General features: G+C 41.5%; 2 protein-coding genes and 1 long non-coding RNA gene across 3 annotated transcripts in view; all 3 read left to right on the top strand.

Moving 5' to 3' along the window:
- The first annotated feature begins 1,249 nt into the window (after window positions 1-1,249).
- Window positions 1,250-3,689, top strand: LOC139375639 (uncharacterized). The gene is made up of 2 exons (XR_011627834.1): window positions 1,250-1,928; window positions 2,363-3,689. It is a non-coding gene; the product is annotated as an uncharacterized lncRNA (long non-coding RNA).
- A 3,640-nt stretch (window positions 3,690-7,329) lies between these two features.
- LOC139376713 (tumor necrosis factor receptor superfamily member 17) lies at window positions 7,330-9,145 on the top strand. The gene is made up of 3 exons (XM_071119587.1): window positions 7,330-7,447; window positions 7,725-7,868; window positions 8,258-9,145. Exons 1-3 carry the CDS (start codon window positions 7,330-7,332, stop codon window positions 8,551-8,553), a joined length of 558 nt encoding a protein of 185 aa, XP_070975688.1. The 3' UTR covers window positions 8,554-9,145.
- The window catches only part of LOC139376712 (sorting nexin-29-like), a 117,165-nt gene continuing 109,199 nt past the window's right edge, over window positions 8,695-16,660 (top strand). The window contains exons 1-4 of the mRNA XM_071119586.1: window positions 8,695-9,145; window positions 9,845-9,909; window positions 13,001-13,053; window positions 13,187-13,311. Coding sequence (XP_070975687.1) covers window positions 9,139-9,145; window positions 9,845-9,909; window positions 13,001-13,053; window positions 13,187-13,311 — 250 coding nt within the window. The 5' untranslated portion in view covers window positions 8,695-9,138. The remainder of the gene's footprint in view (window positions 9,146-9,844; window positions 9,910-13,000; window positions 13,054-13,186; window positions 13,312-16,660) is intronic.

A 16,660-nucleotide genomic window follows, 5' to 3' on the forward strand; every position in this document is an offset into this window, starting at 1 on the left:
CTTACAGGCCATGTTTGCCTTTCTAATATTACAGACTGGGTTGTTCACTATAGTGCTCTTTTAAGTGCAATGTCTAACATTGATTTCTAAGTATAATTTCTGTAATATCCATTTGAAGCGAAGTAATTTATTTGTTCAGCACTGTTTTCACATGAATGTAAAAGCTGCCGGAGTTAGCTAGCAAGTTTTGACAATACACGCCTACAGGTGCTCCACGTCTGTCTAGTATTGAACTACCCCTCCCTATTTGATGTGGGTGTGGTTAACTGGGTGGAAATAGATGGGATGAGGGGAGTGGGGTTTTAGGAAACAACAGAGCAGTCATCAGTAGGGAGGTTGTAGTTGGTAAGCATTAGAAATCTTATATTGCAGTTGAGGCAGAAGAAAAAGTATACATGTTAATGCAAGTTAGTTGCCGTTGTCCAAGAGGTCATGAAGTGAAACACAAATTGGGTCTCCAAAATATAAATCTATTTCACATTGAGGAACAATTGCAGTTTAGTAAGGGCAGCTTTTCACTCGAGCACCTGATTTTGACAAAACAGTCATCACATCATCATTATGAGGATGGCATCATCAGAAGAGCTTCCACGAACAGAGGATTCTGTGAGGAGAGTCCCGTGTCCAGAACTTGACCCCAATACTCCAGAACCACCTCGCTGGGCCTACATACACAAACCTATCATCGTCATGGTGATGGGAGCCCTGATGCTGGGCGCTGGTGCGGTGCTGATTCTCCTCCACTCGTCTGGTGTGACAGACACCCCCCATGCCACTGCCCCGGTCTGCCTGTCCATTGGAATTATGTTTGTAGTGGTAGGGCTGGTCTGGATACCCATCCTGAAGGACAAGCAGAGACGTATGGGGCTGGGGGCCAGGAGCACAAGCAGGTCCCTCAGCAGTGTGTGATGGAAAGGGTAAGGGGTGATCCATTCTTCAGACGTTCTGTTGGACATTTGGTTTAGTGTGGTTGGAATCCTAATTTTGTCTTTTAAATAATATAGACTTTTAATTTTTATTTATTAGAGACACTTGGATGTTTTTGGATAACAGGTTATACTGTCATTTACTGACTAATTTATTTTTCACAAGGGAACTTCAGAAAGGACCATTTTTTTGCCTTTTTAAGAAGCACCTTAAAATTCTTTCTAAATATCTGATAAAGTATCATCAAAGAAGATCATGTCTCGTAAAGCTGTACTAAAAACCCAAGGTGAATGTACTTTGAACAATTTTACTGTGTGCTCTCAGTATGTTGCGTCCCTGTGACTGTGCGCTGCGTTCTCCAACAGTCCAAAGGCGCGTCATCGCACATCACCTTGTGTCCGCACCGGAGTCGGCACTTTTGGAAATGACATTACTTTCTGGACTTCAAATACCTTTTTGAAAAGGAAATATTGCACTTCCGTTACCATGGCGCAAATACAAGAAAGGCAAGTGGAGGTCGCGGAGAGGAGATATCAGGGAGTTGGTCGCTGTAAATGTGCCTTTTGGTTTGCGGTGAGCCACGACGTAGTTGGAGTGTTTATATTGCTGACCGGGGTGTTTGCAGACATATTCTGCCACGACTTGTTCATCTATGCAGGGGCTGTCATCATCTTCCTCAGTCTCATCTGGTGGGTGTTCTGGTTCTCGGGGAACATCGAGGTGCCACCTGAGGAACTGGAGGATGACGTTGGCTTGGTCAAACTAAAGAACAAAGGGATCAGCGGTGTTGTCCAGAAGGTTTCCAACCGTCTCACTAACGGAATTAGGAACTCATTCCGAAGGAACGGGAGGGTCAAGGGAGAGGGGCCCCGAACAACGGATGGAAATGTTACCTCTAACCAGCAGCAAGCCCCTGTCACTCTTTCCATTATTTATCAGAACACAACAGAAGCTTCATCTACTGAACTTACCAGACAGACATTGACAATATGACTTTACAGGTAATTTCGTTTCAAATGTAACTCTGGCAACATCGTAATAATAATGTTCTGTTATAAGCCCATAATAGACATTTCATTAACTGAATCATAATGTAATGTTTCGGATAAGCAGGCAAAAGAAGCCTATATTTGCCTCACTGGTAATGATTAAACAACATCAAGGTCACTGGAAAGAGTCCAAATGTCTCCCTATCTGCTATCTTGTAGATAAAATGGCAGACTTTATACCGTGCATAAGTGGTATATGATCATTTAGCTGATAATGGTGCCAAAAAATGTGCACATGCAAATTTATTTTCATATGTTTTGATTAGGTATAATTGTTGCATTAATCCTTACAAATGCTCCTCAAAATAATTAGAGACCTTTTTAGGAAAGAATAGAATCCCTTTTAATTATTTAGTATACTAAATGTTATTTTTTTCCCAATGCAGGTTCAGAGCATTTTCTCTGGATTCAAGAGCAGTCTGCAGGAACCTGAAGATGTATTGCACACTGTGACTGTACCAACAAAGTAGCTGATTAGAGTAATGAGATTGATTGCACTCAAACGCTATATAATTGTTCATAACATGGCATTTGATAATGTCTTTGTAAATATAACACATTATTTTGTACAATAACATATCTCTGCATTTATTTCTAAAGTCATATTTTGTGAATTGCTTATAAACTATTTATAGCCAAATAAAATGTACAACAGATCAAAGTTTGTCACATGCACAGGATACAGCAGGTGCAAACGGAACAGTGAAATGCTTACTTGCAAGCTCTCTTCCACAATGCAGTCAAATATAAATATCAATATATACTGAGTGTTCAAAACTTATACATTAAGAACTCTCCATGACATAGACTAAGTAGGTGAAAACTATGATCCCTTATTGTTACTTGTTAAATCCACTTCAATCAGTGTAGATGAAGGGGAGGAGACAGGTTAAAGAAGGCTTAAGCCTTGAGAGACAATTGAGACATGGATTGTGTGTGCCATTCAGAGGGTGAATGGGCAAGACAAAAGTTTTAAGTGCCTTTGAACAGGGTAGGAGGTGTCAAGCCAGGCACATTGGTTTGTGTCAAGAACTGCAACGCTGCTGGGTTTTTCACACTCAACAGTTTCTTGTGTGTATCAACACTCACTGATATATCCATCATGTTTGTCAACATTTCTCAAGCTTTTGACATTTTGGTTGAAATTGATTGACAGCAATATTTACACTTTGTCTCTGATTTTTTAAGCAGATTTAAGTCAGGACTGAGACTGGACCATTTTTTATTTGTAGTTATCCACATATTCTAAGTCGGAGCCGTCCAGAGTAGTGACGGGCGGGCAGTGATCGGTTGAAGAGCATGCATTTAGTTTTACTTGCATTTAAGAGCAGTTGGAGGCCACGGAAGGAGAGTTGTACGGCATTGAAGCTCGTCTGGAGGTTAGTTAACACAGTGTCCAAAGAGGGGCCAGAAGTATACAGAATGGTGTCGTTTGCTTAGAGGTGGATCAGAGAATCACCAGCAGCAAGAGCGACATCATTGATGATTACAGAGAAGAGAGTCGGCCCGAGAATTGAACCCTGTAGCACCTCCATAGAGACTGCCAGAGGTCCGGATAACAGGCCCTCTAATTTGACACACTGAACTCTATCAGAGAAGTAGTTACCGGGTTTGCGATCCACTTGAATCAAAATGCAACACTTCAAAATGTCCAAATGTAGCTACATGTCTTCTACAAATTGTACTCTAACCAGTGATGAACACATTATTCCCAGATTCAGTGTGTTTGTTTTAGCTGTGTTAGTTCTTATAGTCTGACTAGGAGTACATATACACCTCTCGCCTGACCAAAATCTTCAAGGGCCCCCAGTTCACCAGTACTTCCTGGAAAAACTTTTTTTATTCTTCATATCACTGTAATCTGTTTCCAGGTCATGTGACTGACTGTACCTGCTTCAGTCTTGCTGGTGAATCCTGCAGCCTGCTTGATGGCAGACAAACAGATCACCCTACAGGGGGGATACAAACACAAACATTACAATACATAACACACATTCACACACAAAACATCAGTAAATCATATCAGTTTTAAAATAATATAATCGCCCTGTGGCACCCCCATAGACTGCCAGAGGTCTGGACAGCAGGCCCTCCAATTTGACACACTGAACTCTATCAGAGAAGTAGTTGGTGAACCAGGCGAGGCAATCATTTGAGAAACCAAGGCTGTTGAGTCTGCCAATAAGAATGTGGTGATTGACAGAGTCGAAATCCTTTGCCAGGTCGATGAATACGGCTGCAGAGTAATGTCTCTTATCGATGGCGGTTATGATATAATTTTGGACCTTGAGCGTGGCTGAGGTGCACCCATGACCAGCTCAGAAACCAGATTGCATAGCGGAGAAGGTACGGTGGGATTCGAAATGGTCGGTGATCTATTTGTTAACTTGGCTTTCGAAGTCCTTAGAAAGGCAGGGTAGGATAGATATAGGTCTGTAACAGTTTGGGTCTAGAGTGTCTCCCCCTTTGAAGAGGGGGATGACTGCGGCATCTTTCCAATCTTTGGGAATCTCAGACAATACAAAGGTGAGGTTGAACAGGCTAGTGATAGGAGTTGCAACAATTTCGGCAGATCATTTTAGAAAAAGAGGGTCCAGATTGTCTAGCCTGGCTGATTTGTAGGGGTCCAGATTTTGCAGCCCTTTCAGAACATCAGCTATCTGGATTTGGGTGAAGGAGAAATAGGGGAGGCTTGGGCGAGTTGCTGTGGGGGGTGCATGGCTGTTGAACAGGGTAGGGGTAGCCAGATGGAAAGCAAAAATGCTTATTGAAATTCTCAATTATTGTGGATTTATCGGTGGTGACAGTGTTTCCTAGCCTCAATGCAGTGGGCAGCTGGGAGGAGGTGCTCTTATTCTCCATGGACTTTACAGTGTCCCAGAACTTTGATACAGGATGCAAATTTCTGCTTTAAAAAGCTAGCCTTAGCTTTCCTAACTGCCTGTGTATATTGGTTCCTAACTTCCCTGAAAAGTTGCATATCACGGGGGCTATTCAATGCTAATGCAGAACGCCACAGGATGTTTTTGTGTTGGTCAAGGGCTGGAGAAAACCATGGGCTATATCTATTCCTGATTCTAAATATTTTGAAAGGGGCATGCTTATTCAAGATGGTGAGGAAGGCATTTTTAAAGAATGACCAGGCATCCTCTTCTGACGGGATGAGGTTAATATCCTTCCAGGATACCCGGGCCAGGTTGATTAGAAAGGCCTGCTCGCTGAAGTGTTTTAGGGAGCGTTTGACAGTGACGAGGGGTGGTCGTTTGACCGCGGACCCATTACGGATGCAAGCAATGAGGCAGTGATCGCTGAGATCTTGGTTGAAAACAGCAGAGGTGTATTTGGAGGGCAAGTTGGGTAGGATGATATCAATGAGGGTGCCTGTGTTTACAGATTTGGGGTTGTACCTGTTGGGTTCATTGATAATTTGTGTGAGATTGAGGGCATCAAGCTTAGATTGTATGATGGCCGGGGTGTTAAGCATGTCCCAATTTAGGTCACCTAGCAGCAATGCTCAACAACCAATTTGACAAAACTTAAAGAAGTTTGAAAAAAATAATGGGAAAATGTTGCACAATCCAGGTGTGGAAAGCTCTTAGAGACTCACAGCTGTAATCGCTGCCAAAGGGGATTGAATACTTACACTAATATATATATTAGTGTTTTATTTTTCATATATATTTTTTTACATATGTTAGAATTCAACTTTGTCATAACAGAGTATCTTGTGTAGATTGTTGACTAAAAAATGACAATTAAATCTATTTGAATCCCACTTTGTAACACCACACACTTTGGAAAAAATCTATGGGTGTGAATACTTTCTGAAGGTGTGTGTGTGTATATATATATATATATATATATATTTATATATATATATATTTTTTTTAACCAGGTAGGCCAGTTGAGAACCAGTTTTAATTTACAAATGCGACCTGGCCAAGATAAAGCAGAGCAGTGCGACACAAACAACAATACAGAGTTACACATGGAATAAAGAAAAGTACAGTCAATAACACAATAGAAAAATCTATATACAGTGTGTGCAAATGAGGTAGGATATGGGAGCTAAGGCAATAAATAGGCCATAGTGGTGAAATAAATTACAATATAGCAATTCAACACGAGTGATAGATGTGCAGAAGATTGATGTGCAAGTAGAGATACTGGGTTGCAAAGAAGCATTTTTTTATTTATTAATGACAATATGGGGATGAGGTAGTTGGGTGGGCTATGTACAAGTGCAATGATCTGTAAGCTGCTCTGACAGCTGATGCTTAAAGTTAGAGAGGAAGATATATATTTTTTTATTTTTTATTTCACCTTTATTTAACCAGGTAAGCTAGTTGAGAACAAGTTCTCATTTACAACTGCGACCTGGCCAAGATAAACGCATAGCAATTCAACACATACAACAACACAGTTACACATGGAATAAACAAAACATAGTCAATAATACAGTAGAATAAAAGAAAACAAAGTCTATATACAGTGAGTGCAAATGAGGTAAGATGAGAGAGTTAAGGCTATAAATAGGCCATGGTGGCGAAATAATTACAATATAGCAATTTAAACACTGGAATGGTAGATGTGCAGAAGATGAATGTGCAAGTAGAGATACTGGAGGGTGCAAAGGGGCAAGATAAATTAATACTGTATGGGGATGAGGTAGGTAGATAGATGGGCTGTTTACAGATGGCCTATGTACAGGTGCAGTGATCTGTGAGCTGCTCTGACAGCTGGTGCTTAAAGCTAGTGAGGGAGATATGAGTCTCCAGCTTCAGAGATTTTTGCAGTTCGTTCCAGTCATTGGCAGCAGAGAACTGGAAGGAAAGACGACCAAAGGAGGAATTGGCTTTGGGGGTGACCAGTGAGATATACCTGCTGGAGCGCGTGCTACATCCACACTTTGAGGTTGGAATTATATTGTGAAATTGTGAAAATTATAATTCTGTATGAGTATAAGATCTGTTTAAAAGACAGCATGAAATTTCAGTCTGTGTCAGTGGGATGGAGTTTTGTCCTGCCTGGTGACATCCCTAGGCATTAAATTAGTTAATAGACTGGGGGGGGGGGGGGGGGGGGGGGGGGGTACTCAGTGTATTTACCTACTTTCTGTGGTGAATAACACCCTCGTGCTGTGGGTATAGTTCCTCTCTCGTTCTGAAATCTCACCAGTCTCTGTGTAGCAGAGGGATTTCCCCTACATTACACATTATTTACATATGATGTATTCTCTTTTAAAACCAGAACCACATAACTGCCCAGTCAATCTCAGTCACTGAAACTGGAAAGTACACCATTTTAGCATCTATTTCAGATCTTATTCTTGATTGTCTTATACTGTATTGCTATGTCAGAAGGACAGTGTGGACTGGGATACTACTATGATGGGCTAGTCGAGGAGTGTAAACAATGCTATTTACGATGCAATTCACCACCCAGGGTTTGCACAACATACTGTACTCAATGTAAGTACAATACTGTTTTAACATTTCAAACTTTTGATCATTTGAGTTCTGAAATTATAATGCAGCTGTATATGAATAAACATGATTGTATTTGTTATTGTTATAGAATATCTTTAAGCATTGTTATAAATATTGGCATCTGAATTGTTATGTGAGACATTGTATTCTTAGTCCTTATACTCAAGCGAAGGAGGCATAGACAAATGAAGCTGGCCCAGTGAATCTGTAGGATAAGTACGAGCATTACGGACATATGTTTTTCTGTTAACCTGTCCAGCATCAGAGAGCAAAGCCCCAGAGCCGTTCAACATTCGTCTGACCCTGGTCTGGCTGTTTGTGTTCCTGTGTGCTTTTACTACTCTCCTGCTGCTGCTGCAGGTACTGAGGAAGAAGACATGCAGACGTTTCCCAAGGAACAAATGTAAGATAAAACACAAAGAAGCATAGGGAGGTGGTATGTGGTTATATAGTGATGGTCTGTTATCAGCAGACAAATTTCCGTATCTGCCTGTCAGTCATAATATGACAACGCTTGCTTCACCTTTCATATGATGGGAAATTATTATACAGTGATTCGCTGTTAGTAGCAGGCACACAGGTTTATGGTTTAGGTCTATCTGTCACAATATGTGACCATGCTTCCACATCTGATTGGTGATTGATTCACTCATTTGTGATGAATGGAAATTCCCCTCCATGAATAATAAGTCAAATGTAAAAAATGCATATCCTTGTGACTATACCCAATACATTGCCTACCCCTATATCTCTATCATACAGTATGTAACTCACGTCAATGTTATCCCCCAGTATCACGACTACAGGAAGCAGAGTGTCCTGGGACTGAGAGGGTCTCTGATGATTTCCCTGAGCAGACAGTGGTTATCATGGGACAGGACAGCTTGACGAGTGGAGCTGGAGCCATGGTTCTCCAGGAGGGAACAAACTGCCAGACTCCCGACTGCAACTCCAACCTGCCTGTTCCTTCCACTGAGGAGGGTACCACCATACTGGTCACAACCAAGACAGTACAGATCTTTAACCACACAGATGACATTACAGAGGGAAAGACATTGGGGTTGTGGAGGTCTGGCTTTGCAGCTTGATGTCTCTATTCCCCACCACACACTGCTTGCCATAGAAAGTGAAAACTATCAATGAATGTGTTTGAAAACAAGTGAATGTTTAACAGAGATTATAGTAATGAACTACAGATCCCACTACCCCCTACCCTATCATATGACAACAGTGTGTCTGGTCATGTGACCGGCAGTGCCGACGATGTTTCGCTTTGCAGGCAGTAGCACAATAAATGTATTTTATTGCAATTTAAAGATTATCCAGAGCTACGCCAGTCCAGTCACTGAAACTACAAGTGCTTATGGGTTTGTAAATCAAACATTTGATCTACAAATGTGACTCGGTTTAACTCTTATAGCGATAGTGATAAACGGCTACTCGCAGGCCTCTGTAGTTCCAGCCGACATGCGCAACAGTGGGCCAAGGACCCCGGTTGTGTTGATGGGAAGAAGGGAGTGCAACATCATGGAAGTAGTTCTCTCTGCCTCCCAGGGTTCGGTTCGTACAGAATAGCAATAGAATTCTGGATTTCCACCATGTCGAACCGAAGAGCTATGAACTAGTTTACTTGTGGTGTGTCAACAACAACACTAACGACTCGGACTGACAGCATGAACGGTGAGTTGTAGCTAAAAACAAAATCACTTTTTGTTCTACCATCACCAATTGAAATGGCTTTGGTTTATTACAGGAATTTTGTATGTTTTGTGCACATATAGGCCTATTAAAGCAATGCGGTTTAGAATGAAGGACAACGCATCATTCTCATAATGAGTTCAGGCAGGCGTAAAGGATAGATAATGACACTTCCCGCGGGTATCTTGAATCTCCTCATGCAAATCGAATTATGGCTTGACTGCATGACATCCTAGTAGTCATGAATAAATGTTGATACATCAAAGAGAAACCCCTCTAACCATATTAGACCTTTTTTGTTATTGCTCCTGAGTCCTGACCAACCTCATCTAGCCCATTACTTTCTCCAAGGTCGTGCTTTCTTAGCAAACTGCATGTATTTGTTGGTGAATACTTATTATAACAACCTTTTCTTGTTATTACAGTATCTCCAAAATGTGTTATGTCACTTTCCTACTGTAGAATAAAGATATATTTCACCAAATCATATTCTTCTTTGTGGAACACATCATTGTATACATTTCTGATAAGCTTGATGAAATAGTTGTACAGCTCTGTGATTTAGCCAGAGATTACTTGTCCATTATGCAGGCTAGTCACTCTTAGGCCAGAAGTCTGAGATGAGATTACCAAACTGACAGATGGTCTATTTTGTATGATCGCCCTCCTTCTCCTTTCCAGGCCCTCAGCAGAATGACGCAAAGAGACAACACCTGCTAGAGAGGCTGCTGGACGCTGTCAAACAGGTGAATGGTAATCTCGGTTAACCCAGAACAGAAGTCTTGCATAATTGGTCAGCTGCTCAATTAAGTTCTGGGTCCATACATGTTAAGAGAAGAGATTTAATGAGGAGTGAAACCGTAACGAGGAGCTCCACTTTCTCTCTGCAAGTTACCGGCCAAATGTCCCCTTCCGAAATTCGAAAGATGTTAACACCTGCAAAATCGTGATTTGTCCAAATAACCAGTGATGGAAAAACCCAAACATTGGAACTACTACAGATCCCACGCATCCCATTCCTTCCCGACAGATTCTATGGTTACGGTACCAGTTATGTTTACGTAGGTCTGTCCACCAGAGATTAGGTGAGGGGTCACAACAATCATAACAACAATCATCAGCAACATTTATACCTCAATGTATGTGTCATAACAGGTTATGTTAGCTGCACTGTACGTGTCATAACAGGTTGTTAGCTGCACTGTACATGTCATAACAGGTTATGTTAGCTGCACTGTACATGTCATAACAGGTTATGTTAGCTGCACTGTACGTGTCATAACAGGTTATGTTAGCTGCACTGTACATGTCATAACAGGTTATGTTAGCTGCACTGTACGTGTCATAACAGGTTGTTAGCTGCACTGTACATGTCATAACAGGTTATGTTAGCTGCACTGTACGTGTCATAACAGGTTGTTAGCTGCACTGTACATGTCATAACAGGTTGTTAGCTGCACTGTACGTGTCATAACAGGTTATGTTAGCTGCACTGTACATGTCATAACAGGTTGTTAGCTGCACTGTACGTGTCATAACAGGTTATGTTAGCTGCACTGTACATGTCATAACAGGTTATGTTAGCTGCACTGTACGTGTCATAACAGGTCATATTAGCTGCACTGTACGTGTCATAACAGGTTATGTTAGCTGCACTGTACGTGTCATGACAGGTTATGTTAGCTGCACTGTACGTGTCATGACAGGTTATGTTAGCTGCACTGTACGTGTCATAACAGGTTATGTTAGCTGCACTGTACGTGTCATGACAGGTTATGTTAGCTGCACTGTACGTGTCAACAGGTTATGTTAGCTGCACAGTACATGTCGTGACAGGTTATGTTAGCTGCACAGTACGTGTCATAACAGGTTATGTTAGCTGCACAGTACGTGTCATAACAGGTTATGTTAGCTGCACTGTACGTGTCATAACAGGTTATGTTAGCTGCACTGTACGTGTCATGACAGGTTATGTTAGCTGCACTGTACGTGTCAACAGGTTATGTTAGCTGCACAGTACGTGTCAACAGGTTATGTTAGCTGCACAGTACGTGTCGTGACAGGTTATGTTAGCTGCACTGTACGTGTCGTGACAGGTTATGTTAGCTGCACAGTACGTGTCATGACAGGTTATGTTAGCTGCACTGTACGTGTCATGACAGGTTATGTTAGCTGCACAGTACGTGTCGTGACAGGTTATGTTAGCTGCACTGTACGTGTCGTGACATGTTATGTTAGCTGCACAGTACGTGTCGTGACAGGTTATGTTAGCTGCACTGTATTTTTTATTTTACCTTTATTTAACTAGGCAAGTCAGTTAAGAACAAATTCTTATTTTCAATGACGGCCTAGGAACAGTGAGTAAACTGCCTGTTCAGGGGCAGAACGACAGATTTGTACCTTGTCAGCTCAGGGATTTGAACTTGCAACCTTCCGGTTACTAGTCCAATGCTCTAACCACTAGGCGACATGTGTCATAACAGGTTATGTTAGCTGCAATGTACGTGTCATAACAGGTTATGTTAGCTGCACTGTACATGTCATAACAGGTTATGTTAGCTGCACTGTACGTGTCATAACAGGTTATGTTAGCTGCACTGTACATGTCATAACAGGTTATGTTAGCTGCACTGTATGTGTCATAACAGGTTATGTTAGCTGCACTGTACATGTCATAACAGGTTATGTTAGCTGCACTGTACGTGTCATAACAGGTTATGTTAGCTGCACTGTATGTGTCATAACAGGTTGTTAGCTGCACTGTATGTGTCATAACAGGTTGTTAGCTGCACTGTACGTGTCATAACAGGTTATGGTAGCTGCACTGTATGTGTCATAACAGGTTGTTAGCTGCACTGTATGTGTCATAACAGGTTATGTTAGCAACACTGTACGTGTCATAACAGGTTATGTTAGCTGCACTGTACGCGACATAACAGGTTATGTTAGCTGCACTGTATGTGAAAGGACAGGTTGTGTTAGCTGCCCTGTACGTGAAAGGACAGGTTATGTTAGCTGCACTGTATGTGAAAGGACAGGTTATGTTAGCTGCACTGTATGTGAAAGGACAGGTTATGTTAGCTGCACTGTATGTGTCATAACAGGTTATGTTAGCTGCACAGTACGCGACATAACAGGTTATGTTAGCTGCACTGTATGTGAAAGGACAGGTTATGTTAGCTGCTCTGTACGTGAAAGGACAGGTTATGTTAGCTGCCCTGTACGTGAAAGGACAGGTTATGTTAGCTGCCCTGTACGTGAAAGGACAGGTTATGTTAGCTGCACTGTACGTGTCATAACAGGTTATGTTAGCTGCACTGTACGTGAAATGACAGGTTATGATAGCTGCCCTGTACGTGAAAGGACAGGTTATGTTAGCTGCCCTGTACGTGAAAGGACAGGTTATGTTAGCTGCACTGTACGTGTCATAACAGGTTATGTTAGCTGCACTGTACGTGAAAGGACAGGTTATGTTAGCTGCCCTGTACGTGAAAGGACAGGTTATGTTAGCTGCCCTGTACGTGAAAGGACAGGTTATGTTAGCCGTCCTATTGCCCTCCTCTACTATGGATAATCTCCACTGAAGAGGAGTGCATTACAGCTGTGTTCAAATTAGTCATGTAATCATAAACTCATAATGATGTGCTTTCAGTGTAATTACAGTGAACTTATCCACTCTCTACAGTTTATAAGGCATAATACTGTGCACATTGTGTTGTTTCTCAACCTGGTTTGATGTTGTGGACTTTAGCTGGCAGGCTACCATTGAGGAAGTAAAAGTGTTGCATCATGGTTATTTTGCTAGCCATGTCATCTTCATTCTTCATGTCTGTTCAGTGCCAAATCCGCTTTGGAGGAAGAAAGGAGATCGCCTCAGATTTAGACAGCAGGTACCAATGTGCTTTATTATTTTAAAACTGATATGATTTACTGTTGTTTTGTGTGTGAATGTGTAATGCGTGTTATGTATAATGTGCGTGTGTGTGATGTATTGTAATGCTTGTGTTTGTATCTCCCCTGTAGGGTGATATGTTTGTGTGCCCAGTTTGAGGCTGTCCTCCAGCATGGCCTGAGGAAGAGTAAAGGACTGGCTCTCACTGCTGCTGCCATCAAGCAGGCCGCAGGATTCACCAGCAAGACTGAAGCAGGTACAGTCACATGACCTGGAAACAGATTACAGTGATATAAAGTATAAAAAAAGTTTTTCCAGGAAGTACTGGTGAACTGGGGGCCCTTGAAGATTTTGGTCAGGCGAGAGGTGTATATATACTCTTAGTCAGACTATAAGAACTTACACAGCTAAAAAAACACTGAATCTGGGAATAATGTGTTCATCACTGGTTAGAGTACAATTTGTAGAAGACATCTAGCTACATTTTGACATTTTGAAGTTTGCATTTTGATTCAAGTGGATCGCAAACCTGGTAACTACTTCTCTGATAGAGTTCAGTGTGTCAAATCGGAGGGCCTGTTGTACGGACCTCTGGCAGTCAAACAGGGTTCAATTGTCGGGCCGACTTTCTTCTCTGTATACATCAATGATGTTGCTCTTGGTGCTGGTGATTCTCTGATCCACCTCTACGGAGACGACACCATTCTGTATACTTCTGGCCCTCTTTGGACACTGTGTTAACTAACCTCCAGACGAGCTTCAATGCCGTGGCCTCCAACTGCTCTTAAATGCAAGTAAAACTAAATGCATGCTATTCAATCGATCACTGCCCGCACCTGCCCGCCAGTCCAGCATCACTACTCTGGACGGTTCTGACTTAGAATACGTGGACAACTACAAATTCCTAGGTGTCTGGTTAGACTGTAAACTCTCCTTCCAGACTCACATTAAGCATCTCCAATCCAAAATTAAATCTAGAATCGGCTTCCTATTTCGCAACAAAGCATCCTTCACTCATGCTGCCAAACATACCCTTGTAAAACTGACCATCCTATCGATCCTCGACTTCGGCGATGTCATCTATAAAATAGCCTCCAACACTCTACTCAACAAATTGGATGCAGTCTATCACAGTGCCATCCGTTTTGTCACCAAATCCCCATACACTACCCACCACTGCGACCTGTACACTCTCGTTGGTTGGCCCTCGCTTCATACTCGTCACCAAACCCACTGGCTACAGGTTATCTGCAAGTCTCTGCTAGGTAAAGCCCCGCCTTATCTCAGCTCACTGGTCACCATAGCAGCACCCACTCGTAGCACCCACTCGCTCCAGCAGGTATATCTCACTGGTCACCCCCAAAGCCAATACCTCCTTTGGTCTCCTTTCCTTCCACTTCTCTGCTGCCAATGACTGGAACAAACTGCAAAAATCACTGAAGCTGGAGTCTCATACCTCCCTCACTAGCTTTAAGCACCAGCTGTCAGAGTAGCACACAGATCACTGCACCTGTACATAGATGGGCTGTTTACAGATGGGCTATCTACCTACCTCATCCCCATACTGTATTTATTTATTTATCTTGCTCCTTTGCAGCCCAGTATCTCTACTTGCACATCTACCATTCCAGTGTTTAATTGCTATATTGTAATTACTTCACTACCATGGCCTATTTATTGTCTTAACTCCCTTATCTTACCTTATTTGCACTCACTGTATATAGACTTTTTGTTTTCTTTTTTTCTACTGTATTATTGACTGTATGTTTTGTTTATTCCATGTGTAACTCTGTGTTGTTGTATGTGTCTAATTGCTATGCTTTATCTTGGCCAGGTCGCAGTTGCAAATGAGAACTTGTTCTCAACTAGCCTACCTGGTTAAATAAAGGTGTTCTCAACTGGCCTACCTGGTTAAATAAAGGTGTTCTCAACTAGCCTACCTGGTTAAATAAAGGTGTTCTCAACTAGCCTACCTGGTTAAATAAAGGTGTTCTCAACTGGCCTACCTGGTTAAATAAAGGTGAAATTAATAAAAATAAAGTGTAAAGCAGCACTTTTTATGTTAATCACTTCTTGATATCACGCTGAAATCAATAGAATGGGGGCGAACATTTGCGGTGTAGGGCAGTTTAAACAAACATTATTCAAAGGCCACACGGAATAACCTATACATGTTTGGTCAGATGAGAACTTGTATAAGGCTTATATCTATATTTTGAGATGGCGGGAGGCTGCCATCATGGAAAAGGGAACAAACCACTTTTTCTGTTAGGTAACGTCAGCAAATCACGACCCGCCATAGGATATAAACAGTGACAACGGCTGGCTGCTATTTAAGTGGTAATTTGACTGTAAAATCAGTGTATTGGTGTGTGGCCAGCAACTTATATAGCGATACCGCCCCAAACTATTTGTGCCATTTGAGAAATAAATGTATAGCTGCGTTGTAAGTCCTGCGACCCCCGGTGAGTGTGACAAAAATTAACAGTACAAAACCATAGATATTGATCTGTTTTAAGCAATTGATATTGTGTTGACTATAAACTTTTTTTGAAGGATGTGTAATTCCCCGAATTACCACGTGGAAAAACGTCAGCTTGTGTAGTGTAGTAATGCATACTGTCCAGATCATGGAAAGTAACATAATATACATTCATTCGATATGGCAAAAATAATTCAATATCTTCATTTAGGATGATAGCAAATGGCGCAAACGCTCTGATTTTTTTCAATATTCACATATTTCTCACTAGTTTAACCATTTTAGAGATTTAAAAAATGTTCTTAATTTAACTGGGGACTCATTCATTCGACTTCCCTAGTAACAGCTTAATATTAGTAGAGTTCAAAAGCTACTTGCACTCAAACCTTGAAAAGGAATAACCAAAGGAGGCCAAGATGCTAAAATAATATACTTCATTTAATCGATGCTCGAAAGAATAGAAAAGGTACAAGTGCAAGGTGCTATAAAAACAAGAAAAGGAGCATACCTAATATTAGCCTAGGAAACTGGAGACCTGAGAATACTTTATACTCACCTCTGTAGGAGATAACGGCTGTGATGAGTGTCTACTCTCCACGCAGGAAACAGATGCTGTAGGACAACTGAGAGAGAAACCAGGTGCAGATACTGGCTGTGAAACCAGAGGGTTATGCAACAGATTTAGTCAAAAATGACAAGAAAGAAAATTCTCTCTCTTTCTGAGGGCAGCCCAGCACCTGTTGTGGTTTCTTAAAAGAAGCAGTGGTAAAATTCAGACAGATAATTCTGGCTGAACAAGTTGTAAAAGAGGTGTCTGTGGACCAGATGTTGTTAGGGCTGTCAAACGATTCAAACATTTCATTAAGTTAATCGCAGGGTTTGCTGCGATTAAACACGATTAATCGCAAATTCTGAATTTACTCAAAGTAAACTGTAATTTAAGATGTTTCATACAAAGATCATCTTTAATTTGTCTAAAGCAACGGTTAGCAACATTTGGTAAAGTGAGAAGGCACACTAACCTAAATGTCAACTAGTTTTTACATTGCATTGTTGTTTTTAGACATGTATTTAGGAAATTACAAAACTTCCAAGTTTCTAGATCCTTTTTGACTTCATTAGG

Source organism: Oncorhynchus clarkii, chromosome 20 (genome assembly GCF_045791955.1).
Source record: "Oncorhynchus clarkii lewisi isolate Uvic-CL-2024 chromosome 20, UVic_Ocla_1.0, whole genome shotgun sequence".
Taxonomy (NCBI): Eukaryota; Metazoa; Chordata; class Actinopteri; order Salmoniformes; family Salmonidae; genus Oncorhynchus; species Oncorhynchus clarkii.